General features: G+C 43.5%; 1 protein-coding gene across 4 annotated transcripts in view; it reads right to left on the bottom strand.

The window, feature by feature from the left end:
- Nucleotides 1-15035, bottom strand: part of DIS3L2 (DIS3 like 3'-5' exoribonuclease 2) — a 184292-nt gene that overhangs the window by 65374 nt on the left and 103883 nt on the right. For all 4 annotated transcript variants that reach the window (XM_027890613.1, XM_027890615.1, XM_027890616.1 and 1 more), the window contains 2 exons: nucleotides 8780-8892; nucleotides 1741-1848 (listed from right to left, as the gene is read on the bottom strand). In XM_027890613.1, coding sequence (XP_027746414.1) covers nucleotides 1741-1848; nucleotides 8780-8892 — 221 coding nt within the window. The remainder of the gene's footprint in view (nucleotides 1-1740; nucleotides 1849-8779; nucleotides 8893-15035) is intronic.

Raw genomic sequence — 15035 nt, forward strand, 5'->3', positions numbered from 1 at the left:
GGACGACACTCAGGCACATGGTGTGACTCTTGGGGATGGTCCTGTGCAGGGCTAAGGGTTGGACTCGATGATCCTTGTGGCTCCCTTCCAACTCAGCATAATTCTGTGATTCTGTGAACGTCCTGTCCTCAATGTCAGTGCTCTCACGGCTCTCCACCAACAGCTGAGGATCAAGGGCTGTGATGGGGCCTTTAACTCACCTCCCTTTCACCCAGTAGAGCGTGAGGGAGCATGTGATCCTGTTTACACTGAGATATGGACATAGTAACACCTAGAAATACAAGCTTTTAAAAGAACACCCCCCTAGGCAAAAGCCTTACAAGCACTTTTCCTCTTGGAAAGAGTAAATTCTTCTCCAGCCTTCACCTGGTATTCACATCAAGTGACCTCAGTCAAGACTGCAACCCTGAAAGTGCTTGTAGGAGAAACCAGTTTGCAGGGATGGCTACAGGCAGCCTGCTCTCCCAGGGGCAGTATGGTCAAGGCACAGACCACTGCTCCTCCAGAGATCCACTCCCTGAGCCAGCAGAAGGCATGTGCTACATCTATTTTCTCACTGGTCAGACAGGGTTGGACTGAGCACTGTTTAAAACACAAATAATGGATATACTGTGCGGAACAAGAGAAAAGATGTAATTAAAGGCTCATTTTAATTAAGACTTGACTATTAGCTGTTCAAAGATGACTCAGAGTCAATAAAAAGCCCACCAAGAAGCTTCTATTAGAAGGTCTCATAAGTAATCACACTGTTGTTATAGGAAGGGGAACGCTTTTCACAGCAGACATACAACCCACCTCAGTGCCAGAGCAGGGACTTGCTGCAGAAATACAGAATCAGGACCGCAACTCTATTTTGCTAAACCACAAAGTTAGATTCAGTAGGCTTTAGAGCAGCTGGGACCATAACAAGGAAGTAAAGTTAATCTTTGTGAAAAATTACCAAATTGGTACAATAGTGTCTACAGAAAGAGTTGTGGTTAAAAAAAAAAAAAATATCACAAAAAGTGATCGGAGAGTGCTCTGGTAGTGCCAGGTTTTAGCACCTCTTTGTTAGTTAGGGGACTCTGTGATCTCCAAAGAGGAGATTTTAGGGTTACAAAGAATGTGGGAAAAGAACAGGGAGAGAAATGAAGATCTGGGGAGCACAGGCAGGCAGCTGAGGGCAGCTCACTGCACCAACAGACAGCTTCCACAACTGCTCCCTGGAAATAACACATGCAGAGGATGTAGCTGTGCCTTTGCTGAAGGGCTATCACACTTTATTTGGATTGATGTAATTTGCAGCTCTGAAGAAGAATTAAATAGTCTGTTTACCAGAGAGACACAGAGGGATACTGCCCACATCCACCGCATTGCACAACTGCCTGTGAGCATAAGGCAGGGCTGGAGTTAGGGGGTACATCTTGTGCCACCCAAAGCATTAGCTTTGAATTGCTGCTGGAGGCAAGACATTAAATGGTTGGGTGACCTGGCAAGGAGCAGGACATTCTCTGTTCCTGAGATTTAAACAAATATTCCTCCTTTCTCCACCATGTTGAGAGATTACTCCAGCTGGAAATTCCACAGTGTATCATCAGCAAGACAAGATACAGGGCTAGTTCTACATCCTCCAGTATTGTTCACCTTTGCTATCTACCTGGGTGTTAAGGGATGTCATGTTTACCATTCTCTCTGCAAGACCAGGGGCTGGCCACCAAGGGAGGACAGATTAGCAGGATGACTGCCTGCTGCTTGAGGTACCTTGCCTTCCGGAGTCAACTTCCACATCACAGAAAAAGTCAGTCTATCTTGCATAGGATTGAGACTGCATAACTCCTCACAGAGCAGCCTGGGAAGCATTGGGATCACCTGGAAGAGAAGAGAGCCTCGGTGAGACACAAGCTTTTAGTGTGGTCAAGCTTCCCTGAGCAGTTGGTAAAGGGCAGGCTCAACAACACACAAAAGGAGAAAACGCGTTAAACAGTCGGGATCACATTCTCGGTGGCAGGAGCAGCTACGTCACAGCTCTGGGATGCATCATCCCTGCCAGAGCTATATCACATGGAGAACTGTATGCTGGCATGGAACAAATAAGTAAATCAAACCCTCTGGAACGAGAGGAAGTCAGACATGACACCAACACTCCTCAATGAGACCAGAGGCAGCTGTCAGTCTCCAGCCTGGGAATCATTCCCAGTGCTCCCCTGTGAAGGATGGAGTAAGCATCCTGGAGCATCCTGCATCCTCGGTTATGCAAACACTTACTCTGCAGCTTTTAAGGTCACAAAGTTTGCTTTGTTTTCCACTTCTTTCCCACTGCTGCTTTGGCACTGGGAAGAATGAGGAAGGCTCAACACATCAGGAAACTTAATGTTGAAGAAACACGGTCCTGGCAGTCAGGAGCTGAAGAGCTTGGATTTGAGAACTGTGTTTCTTGCTTTGACACTGAATACCATGTAATCAGGCAAGTAACGCAAGCCTGCTCTCTGCAAAGCATAAATGAATCTTCTCTCATGCATCACAGGAGCCATGCTTGGCTTCAATAAAGACTGAACCATGCTTTGCAGCACAGACAGGAATGTGTAGATGCTGGTGAAATAAACAAAACTGCCTGTTTTATGACTATTGACCATGGTGTTTGCAAATGGAGAACAATTATTGCTTTATTATACTCAACTCTGAACAAAATGTCAGTCAACATAAATTTCTGGCAGGATTTTTTAAACCATGTTCTAATTCCTTACAACTAATCAATATTTCTGCTGCTGAACACTGAATTACCAAACCACGAATTAGTCACCTCACTACACCAACAAAGCTAAAGCTTTTCAGCATATTCATGTTAGAGCAAACCTGAGCAGCCCCAAGTGTTTCTACCATCCCTGAGTTATTTCTCAAGTGAAATCTGCAGTAAAGATAATCTTTAGCAGCTGTTTAACGAAGCAAACCTAATTATTAGAGTTTCACTTCTTATTTCCCTTCTCATTATTTACCTTTGTGAAGAAGCAGTAAATGCCCTCAAAGAACCACCACGTTATTCCTCTTGTTTATTTTGAGTGGCAACGTGGGCTGGTGCATTCCAGAAAAACAGAGAAAAATGCTCTACTTGGTTGCCATAAAATAATTTAGCTGTTTAATTTAGTTTCCGTTTTGACTGCTCTGAGTGCCAGCCTGTAAATATAGGACCAGCAGGAAGCTGACTGGCATACAAATCCCAGGTCTTCCAAACTCTGGGACAACCATTTAGTGATTTCAGAGATACCTGGATGCAGGGGAATAACTGCTCTTCAAAGAACAGTCTCAGATGTCCATATTCTCCTCAAGTGCATACACTTTATACTTACCTTTTGTTTTGAAGGAAAGACTCTTAAGATATTTAATCACATTTGTGGTTTGGCACCAGATGATGGCTATAAATCCATTCTAACTGCAGTGCATGCTAATGCCGAAAGGTTAACTGTACAGTCTGGGACTGTCAGGGAGTCACAACATGAATCAGCAGCCCTGGTTCAGCTGGAAGGTCACAAGGGCACAGCCTACGATAAGCTGTTTCCCGCAACACAAAGGCCATCAACTCTGTTATTCCAGTTGTGAACAGAACGTTAACAATACCGGTACATTCATAACTCACAGATCCAGTACGTGAGCTCAGCCACGCTGCCTGGGAGGACCCGCACCACAAGCTTATAAATTTAGCATGAGTGGTGCCAACCCACACCAGGAAGGAGAGAAAATAGCTTTACAGACTATCGGAAATCCCTGCCTGCCTAAGATCACCCATGACCACCATGAGACCCCGACATTCAGGTCACAGTGAACAAAGTGCCAGTAATTTAATAAAAGCTCCTATGCCCTTTTCCGCCCAAATTAAAAGCTGCTTTTCTCTCTCTCTCCTTAACTCTGTGATTGATCATCTGATAATGGTCTGTACTTATTGAATATTTCTGTGCTTTAGCATGCCCTCTTTCCCTTCACGCTTCCTGCAGCAATATCAGTCTGCTAGAAAAACGCCTACATGAAACACGAAAGCCCATCCACGAAGAATAGCCCAAACTAAACAATGGGATGCCCCTTTTAAGTGTACTTGAGCAGGATTAATATCCAATTCAAGAGGCTATAATTCAATGGAAAGGCTTTCAATGATGTGAAACACAAGCAAAGCTTTAACTCAGATCATAATTACAGCACTAAACACTCAACAAGCAATTAGCTGTAACAAATCTACTGTTAAATAGGGAAGCATCAACGTGCGCTACCCTTGTTTTACAGGAGAGAAACTCTGGGCAAAGTAACTTAACCCAAGCCACTGAGGAAGTCTCATGGGAGAATAAGAATGAAATCAACTGGGCTCAGCAAACACATACATAGCATATTGCGACCTTGAACTGAAGGTATTTCAATTTTATCTACTTACTGAATTAAAAGAAACCTGTTTTCAACACCATGACAAGCCTGGCTGACTGCCTCTCTCTGCTTTAACATCACGATTCCTCTTCCCCCTCTACATGGAAGGTGAATAACCCAGCTGTCACAAGGCACAGAAGTTTAAGTTATAAATGCACATTTCCTTTTTCCTTAACACGATACGGTCACAGTCTGAAAGGATTCCTAGTAATTGCAAGCCCAGCATTTAACAAACAAGGATGTCACAATTGTGTTACACTCAGAGAGCAAGATGTTTCAGGAGAGATCCCAGGGGCTGCCCAGAGGAACTCTGGCAACAGGATTATCTCCATCTCTTTCTGACGGAGACACAGGATGAGAGGAGATTTCCTTAAGTACGTCTTTCATGTCCAGATTTGCAAAATATCAGAGTTGCGTAGCATCACCTCGAATAATCCAGAGGTTGCTCGGCATCTCTTAAGTGCTTTGCCCTTCCCATGACTGTCTGCCAAGAGGCAGTGGTGCCTGCCAGCTGCCCTGTGGAGTGCCATGGCACGCAGAAATCCAGCGAGCTGAAATGCTGCCGAGGGATAGCACCTCCAGTGTGAGGTGGTTTCCTTGGCAAATTGCTACGATGGGGATCACATCAATTCAGCTCGGTTTTACTGCGGGTGGAAATAAAGTCACCTGGGCTTATACAGGGATCATAAACCTGGAATAAGGGGTCTATAAATGCAGCTGAATCTAGAAAGGCAGTTGGAAAGGCCCAGCAGCGCTAGGCAAAAGAATTTTAGAATGTAAAAAAGGACCTACACCCCCCCAGGAAATCTTTCCTAATGAATGTGTCATAGAAACTAGGGCTGAAGAAAGGCTTGGGTGGTGAGAGCTTGTCTGGTTTTCATCCCCCTCTATCAGTCAGACTAATAAAAGACATCATCTCTCTCCATAAGCCTAACAAGGCTCAAGAGATATCAGAAAGGACTCTTCTTTGAGTGAAAGGCTGATATCCACAATGCTGGCAGGTGCAGGTCTGCATTTCAAATGAAACCACAGACAGAGGAATTCTCTCTTCCTATTTCCAAGTCCTGCACACAAAATCTTCAGCACTACCCTGGAGACTCAGTGCTCCAGCAGTGCCTGATGGCCATTCTCTCCACAGGCAGTCCCACATCCCAGCTAGAGCACTGGAAAACCAAACTGAGAGAAGGCACTGCTGGGGCTGGGGAGGTTCCTACATTTGATCATCCCAGCATTGTAAAATAGACAGACCTGTGACCACGGCTGGTCACACTGCTAAGCAGCTGGCTCCTCTGCATGGGAAGATCTAATCTCCTGACTGTGAGAGCCCTTGGGTTTGTTTCGTTTTGTCACTTCGACTAATAAAGTGCTTCCAGAAACCAAATGCCGAGTTTCCAGTCTCAGACTCATTCCTAAGGAGCTGCGCAGTGGAAGGGAGCACACGCATGCCGGGATGATAAAAGTTCTGATAAAACCAGAAACAGCTGCTGCAGCCAGGACTGACTCTTTGGCCATGTTCAGAGCAGGTTATCCAAGAGTGGCTCCCACCAATGGACTCACTGTAGCAGCTTTGCAAGGAACAGAAGGGGAAAACTGGCCAGTCAACCAAAGGGAAAAGGGAACAAACGCTGGAAGAATAACCCCTTATCCTCACAAAGTTGCACGAACAATTTTACTCTCTTCAAACAACTCCATTCTGCTGGCATCCCGCTTTGGCTGCCCATTCAGTCTTGGTTCAGGTTGGTTATGACCACTGCTGACTCCCAGGGTGATTCCTTCTCCCACCATCTATCTGATGGGAAGGGATTGTATTAACCAAGAGTTTGCACCAGCTGCTCTCCCCAGAGGTGGGAGGAGGATGCTGAAGTCCAACAGCAGAGTGGGCTCAGCAAGTCTCTTGCTTATACACTAAAAGATACTCAAAGGAAATAGGCAATTTGTTTATGAGCCAAGGTTTCTGCTCAGAAGTTGTATCAACACTTCCATGAATTCAGCAACTCTTTGTTACTCAGCCTGAGATTATCAAAATATCAACACCCTGACAACCTGCTGGTGTCAAAAGTGAATGTCTTGAAGTCCTTGGACTCAACATGAAGACAGGCTTACAGTTCCGATCTTTGATCTCCAGTGTAAAATAGGACCAGTAAAATATTATAGGGATTTATGGCTGACCTCTCACTTTAGCTGCTTCACACCTAAAATAACAGTAGAAGATGTGCCAAAAAAGAGGAAACTGTTTAGGTTTTCTTGCTTCTTAAAACCTGATACATTTTTATTTCAAAAACTTTTGACTTTTATTAAAAAGACCACTAGCAATTACACAATAACTCCCCTTTTGGATACATTGTTCGGGAAAATTAAATATGTGGCTTTATTTAACTTCTTTGGGAGGATTAGCGTGGTGCTCTAACCTCTCGCAGAATCACAGCTGTCTTAGGAAACAGTTCCATCAAAGGAAAGCATATTTTCTACAAGAGTCATGCTACCATCTTGTTTCAGACAGCCTGGCTGCTTTCCTTTGCCCATCCCCTAGCTCCTTTTCATCTCTTGCAACTAAAATATTGACAATTTCATCATCTAACCCAATTTACTCTTTTAAAATATATTTTCTGCAGGGCAGAAGTGTGGGTGAGACATTTATCCTGACTGCTAGGCCAAGGAGTTGAAGAGCAATTGAAGATTAGGGGCAACAGGTAACTTATGTTGGTATCACACAGGACTGACTGGCAGTGCTAGGGGGAAAAAGTGCTTTGAAAAGAAATTGAATTAGCTTTTGCATTCAACCGGTATTTTATGAAAAATGTCTCCTTTCTTTATAAAAATCCTCCTTCTCCTTTTAAAAAAGAACCACATGCCTTCAAACCACAGTATTTTGACTTGGAAATACTGCCACAACATCCTCCTGGATTACAGCTTTGCTGCCCTCAGTGACATCCCCCCCTTGGTCAGCCCACATCTCCCACAGAGCTACAGCCATCGAGTCATCCATCAGAGGGGCAAGCAGAGCACAGCAGAAGTCAAAGGTCTATCACAGGAGAGACTACAGGATTGGGAATACTGGTGCCAGAACTGCTGTTTCCATGAGATATGCATTGCTTCCCACTCCTGGAGAACAGCAAGTCACTGGGAACTGGGGTCTTCCAGTGCACGGCACCCACGTGGTGTTGGTGTCACCACCACCAATGCAGCTGGAACACTCTGGCATGGCTGCCATGGCTCTTCCACAGGGAGCTGGAATCCACCAGACCCACTGAGGCTCCCTAAAGCTGTGCCTTGCTGTTTCTACCCAAAGAAAGTTACAGAACAGATATTATAGGTTAATGGCTTGATATCAAACCACTAATTTGATTTCGCTAATGTAACATAAATCATTTTATCATCTGAAAAATGTGGAGAAGACAAAGGAATTTACTGGAATAAGGATCATTACAAAACCCTCCCCAGATAACAACCCTGAAAACAACCAGGAAGGGAAAGGAAGAATCACTCCTAACCTAAGTAGCAAGTACGATGTGTTTATTTATTACAGAAAACATCCTGTCATTCTGGATGGGGCTGTGGACAAAAGGACTACAGCCTGACAGAATGGAAGTGTGAGCACAGGCAAATTAATCTGCTTCAACACTCCTCTTCATGCAGCTGATACTCAAGCCTATACGGGACACTGAAAGCCAAGTTCTCTAGCTTCCCTGCAAACATGGTGCCCATGGTATCTGATGAGCTAAGAAGCATTTCTGCTCATTCAACTGAAAAGGAGACAGTCACAGACAAAAGTTACATGTTTCCAACAGTGTTAAACTTGAACCTGCTCATTTTTCAAGTTTAGACAACAACATTAAACTTGAGTCTAATATTTAATTCTGACATGCTGAAATCCGTATAATTTCAAATATCTTTTAATTGTGTGATGAAGGAACACCATTCCCCACTATTTGTGATAGCCAGATAAAATAAGAGTGTAAGCTTTCTGTTTTACCTCAAGATGTTAGGGTGTACATCCACCTGTGGGAGGGATGAGCTGTGCTACTGCACCGAAGGCAAAGACAAAACTCTCCACCACATCTGCCCATTTCAAGCTCCCAAGAGCAAAGCAGAGGAGCCAGCTCGGGTCTGTCAGGCTTGGCTCAGGTCAGCACTGAGCTGGTGACCCCTGGCACATGTGGGTCTCTGACCACAAACAGGGGGTCACAAACTGCTCCACCCCCTGCTCTCCCCATAAACTCCAGGTGGTCAGCAGCCACGTTACCTCTTGTGTTTGCATCAGCTTACTCATTTTTGTAGGCTTCCTGCAATAATAGCCAGATTTAGATAGTGAGCATCTGGCAATGAACCTTGAAAATCAATTTATGGTAAATGTAAGACACAGCCACCAGATGAAAACAGGAGAAGCTGTCCTTACCTTCTGCACTAGGTAGACACTCGTTGCCCTTTCACTTGCCACTTTATCCAGTTCTGTTTCTTCCAGTACGAAGTAGCTCACGTCTGCGATGTGAACTCCCACTTCCAAGTTCCCTGGAATTGCACAGAGAAGTCAGTAGGCTGTGGGTAGACATAAAGTGCTGACATATTTAACTCCTCTCCCCTTCTCCCCAGTGCCAACTTTTTGCCTTATGCTGATATCTCACAAAAATGATGCGTCTTTCCACCTCTTCCATCTGAGATGAAAACTGCTGTCTCTCAGGACACTACCAAATTCACAACCAGTGTGGCTACAGCATACAAGGGAATACACATACAAGTGAATCCTTAAACACAGTGGTGGAAATGTGAAAACCCTTTAAAACCATGTGGAAAAGTCCTTCCAGTTAGGAGCTTGTAATAGTGAGCTCAGTCCTCATCCCTTTGCTGTCAGACAACGGTATGCAAGAAAAATGGGACCCCACCTTACAAGCACACAGGTAATGAAGGATCCCATTTCCCAGGTATGGAGCAGTTGGTCACATATGCTTTTGGGTTCTTAGAGCTGCACTTATTTCCACTTCAAGCTGGCTGAGCCCAAATTGCTGCTGGGGACCTGGGAAGTCTTCAATGGCTTTGGATCAGGCTATACACAAGTGCAGCTTTCCAACAACAAAACATTCCCACTATTATCCTGCCTTCCCTTCAGATTTGGCTCTTTATCCTTTAATTAGAGTCCAGCCTAGAAGTATCTTAATTCAAAAGTTAGGCTAGAGAGCAGTACTACTGAGGTTTATCATGAGGTTTTGGCAGTAATTCGGATTTGGAAGTAGTGATCATCCTCAGCTTTAGAAGTAATTAGTAGCTCGGTCCAAGAAATTCTGGTTTGCTAATCCTCAAAGCAGCCTATTGACCTTTGTTTTCTCTGGAAGGACTAGGCTAGATTTGAGGTGCTTATTTGTAGAATACTTCTAAGTGCAGCGGGTTCCTAATTATAACATTTGGTTCTTTAGAGGAATTCACTAACCTCTGGGTATCTATAAATATTTTTTCTTTCCTTAATTTTTTTAAAGAGACAAAGTAATAAGATCCCACAGTGGTGTCAATCCTGTTTATTTATAGACCTCACAAGGAACATTATCAAAGCCCTTCTCTGGAGTGTCACGTTTTTCAAGGAAGAATGGTTTGTTGCTGTTGTCATTAAGCAGTACATCTGCCCGTGTGCCCTTCTGACGGCTAATGATGCAGGATTTCAGCAGAGTGGGATAGGAAATGTGTACAGGTGAAGAGGAAGTGTGAGAAGGATCAAGCTCATATTAGGAGAGGCACCCAGCCCACTGTTCCCAGCTGGGAGCTCAGGGACATGAGCACCAGCCCACCCTGCACAGCTGCTTGAATTGCTAACGATTTTAACTTTATTAACCTATGTTTGCACAGCACTGTGAGTACACAAAGTGTCATCTTGCTTTTTGAGTGGCTTCTGTACACTCTGACAGAGCACAGATGTAAAGGCAGCAGAAACACACACGGAAAACGGGAGCGCTGGGGTTTGGATCTGCCCACGTAACCTCCAGTCACTGGAAGGTCCTGCAGAGAGCAAATATGATGGCAGCAGGGAGAGAGGGCAATAATCCCATCACACACCAAGGGACAAATTCCACCACTCGTTAGGAAGCTGGGAGCAAAGACTGCAGATTAAATGGTTCACCTCAGAAAACTGCCTACAGCTGTGTTGTGATATTATCACATGCCTTGAAAGCTGCTCTACATGGATTAGGCATCCAAGCCTGAAACTACTTAGACGGTAAGTCTTAGACCAACAGTTCAACCAACAGGTTTAATATTACACACACTCAAAGCCAACACACTCAGAAGGTAAAACAATATTGAACACTTTGAAGTCAATATTGTAATGTATTGACCCTGCAGGCAAATATTGACTAAAGGAAAAGGAGAGGGGGTCATTACATCATGCCTTTAATCGTACTTTAATTCAATATGTGCACTGTTACATACATGAACTTTTTGTCCTCAATAGAAAATCGACAAACCAAGAAATATCTCATTGCATGAGATAATAAAACACGGAATCAGCCAACGAAAACACACTGAGTAGAGTTAAATTTCATTCAAGTTTCCCACCAGAGCTTCTAAGAGCTGGGGTCAGCGTGAGCCCCTCGCTTTTGAACTTTTAATGGAAATTCTATCTAAATATTTTCTTACATACATTGACATAATGCAAACTGGCAGCTCTTGCGTTTATCTTGCTCAAGTATGAATCACCCTATCTCCCTCACCCCCAAAATATTCAAACCAAGAGAACTTGAAGATACAGCACATTGATCAACCAATCTGATTTCTCTCAAATCACTGCTTTTGAATGTGCTAGACAAAATACCAGCCTAAGCCTGCAAAGAAATACCTGCCTGCTGGTTTCTTTGCTAATTAAAATGAGAGAGCTTTGTAGATAGAGAAATACTATTCACTATGATTCTCTTCCAGGTCCACAAACTGTTTTTCTAGTCTCATTAATTTTTATGACAAAGTCACAAAAGAAACATGTCACATTGTAAGTCTAGTGTTATGTCCCAAGATAAAAAAGAAGAAAATGTGCCCTGAATGAAAGGAAAAGAGAGTTAAACCTGAACTCATATACTGAAAAAGTATTCTCAGAGAAAGCAAAGAAAAAAGGAAAAGGGTGGACACCACAAGGACCACACTCAACAGGCTACTACAAATGGTCTATTCCACCTTCATTTTGATGAAAAATCTACTTTTCCTAGCAAATTGAGGCTTCCAACCTTGCCATGTAGCTCTCCATCATGATAGATGTTTATACCCTAAATTTCTTAGAGAAACAAGTACTTTACAAACCACAGACTTGCTTCATCCCAAATTCTCTTGCAGAAGAGCAGAAGCTGCACAACAACCCCTAAAGCTAGGTATACACCAGCAGTTTAAAGTCTGGGGTTTTTTTAAAGGAATTTACATAAGAATGTACAGGAGATTAAGCCAGACACTTCATACACTGCTATTAAAGCAAGAGCTGCAGGAAGCATCTATTGCAATGAAAAATGCTGAAGGCACTTGGATGGCTTCTCTCACTCAGGATCTCTGAGACTTTTTCATTTCACATCATTTCATCTGAAAGTGGGTGCAAAACTGTCACATCATTCAAACTCTACCACTACAAAGCTGCTCCTGGGAGACGTTTAGCAACAGGGAATGCAGTTTAGAATCAAGCAACGTGTGTTCTGTTGACCAGCTGAACCCTATTAGCTCCTCTCTGCAACTACAGAGATGCGGTGACAGAGATGGATGGGAGACAAGAGTATTGTTTGAAATTACACCAAGGCATTGCAAAAACCAATAATGAGGCCCTTTGCAATGGGGAGCTCTCCCCCAAGGTCTGCAAGTAGAAATAGGAAAAGGTTTGGGCACTCAGCCACCAGAACTCCCCCTGGGAGCTGGGAAAGGCAGGTCTCCCCCAGCACAATGCCGCACCAGGCACACAGCTGTTTTGGAGAAGGTTTGGCTCCTTGATCTGAGAATTTGGTTTGTTTGAACCCATTCCAAAACCTCATATGATGCTAAAATCAAAGAAGAGTGGTGGCACCTTGCAGAAGAACAAAAGCTGGGGGTTTTTTATTGTTTTGTTTGTTTGTTTGTTTGTTTGTTTTTTAACTGATGATCTCACTCTCTATGACAAAACAGTTCAGAGAACTTATTTTCTTTTTTATTGAGGAAAACTATAAACAAAAAGGATTAGCAAGAAAGAGCTGGAAGAGAAGGAAAAGGCATTTCCAGACTGTAAATGCTTCATAAAAACTACCAACCCAGCAAGTCACATCATTTGCCCCAGGAATTAGAAAGCTGAGTTGAATGCATTTGAACAGTGGGTGAGGGAATACACCATCAGCAAATCCCTCTTCCTCATCTTCAGCAACCCTACTCAGTCATAGCATAAATCCAGAGACAGACCAAGCAAGTTCACTTCATACCTTAGCATATGTGAATTTTAGGACCATGTAACTTAAAAAGTCAGCTCTTCAAGGATAAAACAAGGTGATTCTCTACCATGCAGACACACTCCCCTTTATCTCCATCTCACCTTCAAGTATCATCATTCTCAGGAGGGAAGACAAACATGAGCAAATGTGTTAAGGCAACTTAAAATTGAATATCAGGGTTTTTGTATTAACCTGTATTTCTCACAGTGTCTTTATCCCTCAGTGAGATACAGAAGAGTTCAAAGCAGATATAAAGTCTTTGCTCCAGCCAGAAAAGAGCCAACTACCCACGTGCTGCCAGTGGTTCAAGGCAGTCAGCTGTTGCCTGTTCCCTGGTTAGACCAAACCCTTGCAGCGAATAATTACAGCTCTTTCCCATTCCCCTGCCCTGGGGTATCATGCTGCTGCAAAGCAGTATTTAGCACCTTGCAAAAGTATGAAAAGCTTGCATAAAGAGAGAGAAATGAGGCCTTTAACCTCATGTACATTTTGTTGCTATTGGCAGTTCCAGAGAAGAGCATGGGTCTTCATCAAGGCTGAGGTTCTCCCATGTGATCCTGGCAGACAGGAGAGGATGGTGTCTGCCATGGAGCATCCCAGTTACAGAAGGGACAGCCTGAGGGACTGCAGACCATAACAGGGGTAGACATAAAACAAATGTAAGTTGGACCGAGGCAGAAAATAGCACCTAGACTTGGGGAAGCTGCTGGAACCAGGCAGGGGCCATCAAAGATTTTTAACACACACTTTCAAAGGAAGGATCTGATCCAAACCCAAGTATTTCTGCTTCTCTTTGGCATGTGGATGTACATCTACAACTCAAGGGTTACAGAAGTGACCATCTTGGGATAGAGAGAACAAATTAGAGAGAGAAAAGAGCAAGACTGACTGGGAGAAAAGAACACATAAGAAAGCAAAGAAAGTGCAAGACAGAGAAGAGAAGGAGAAGAGTTTATTAAAAAATAAAACTGGAACCACAGAAAGAGTGAGTTATTTGTCTGCTCCAGAGCCTCAAGACAAAGGGGGGTGGCTTTAACTCTCATCTGAGGTTACTTTTCCACCACAGGAAGCCAAGCTGTTGTTCAGAATATCAGTATGTTTTACTTATTTTAAAATAACACGGAAAGTGCTTAAATTTTACTTGTGTGCCCTATGGCCATTTTGCTTTTTGAGAGCACAGTGCAACTCCGCATAAATCCATTAACTTGTTTACCAAGAAACCAAATTTTTTAAATTATCACATGATGGTCCTTTAGCCAACTGAAATGCAACTAATTACACCTTTTTTTCAAAGCAAGTAATAGGTTTTTTTCCTTCTCTAAAGGTCTCTTCCTTGACATAACCTCACGAAAAGACTCTGGCAGAAGGATCAGAATCCTGAATCTCAAGAGAACGGGACAAGTCCCTGGGGCACAGAGCAGCAAGTTTTCCATCCAAGCATAAATATGACTTCAGTCTATGTTGCAATAATTTCAAAAGAGGAAAAACTGTCTGCCCAAACAAACAACAAGCACTTCTGAAGGGTAACACACAATACCACATACTACCAATGCCCTCTGCCACAGGTCTGCATGAAAAATGTCCCACAGAAATAGCCCCCTTCACCCACCAGCCACAGAGAGACTTTGAGACCATCAGAAACAACCTGGCCAAGGTTTCAGGGAATTTAAACTCTTCTTTGTACTATTTTTAGTCACTTTTGGGGGGGATTGTAGCACCTGAAGATGTGACCATGGTCAGGCCTTCAGCATCCACAGGGCAAAGAGAGAGGGAGCCAGTACACGCAGCATTGTCAGCACAATCACTCCAAGTGCCTGCACCAGACTGCACAAGGGGTGGCTGGGTCTGGGCTTTTGCTTTCTTTCTTAAATCACAGTTAAAACCTTCAACCTTCACATTTACATCCCTTCCTTCAGGAGCTGGGCTATTGTAAAGACAATAAAAGCTGTGACTTTTCTCATTTAACTGCTCGAACCCAGGAGGTGGGAAATGGACCAAATCCTCAACAACAGCAGAACCGAGATTGGTACCAGTTGTTTCAACCTAAGAAACAGCATAAGATCAGAGGAGAAGGGAAAAAAAATAATAAAGCCATCTTAAAATGTTAACTCTTCCCATATTGAAAGTCTTGGCACTTCATTGACTTCTGGAAGTATGTGAGAAACCACTGATAGGAATGGTGACATCGCAAAGTGATGTTTGTAGCAGTCCTAAGAGAATCAGGAAACATTCAGAGTATTTTACAAA

Source organism: Empidonax traillii, unplaced genomic scaffold (genome assembly GCF_003031625.1).
Source record: "Empidonax traillii isolate 1590-97213 ecotype Southwest subspecies unplaced genomic scaffold, ASM303162v1 scaffold292:size1342341, whole genome shotgun sequence".
Classification (NCBI taxonomy): Eukaryota; Metazoa; Chordata; class Aves; order Passeriformes; family Tyrannidae; genus Empidonax; species Empidonax traillii.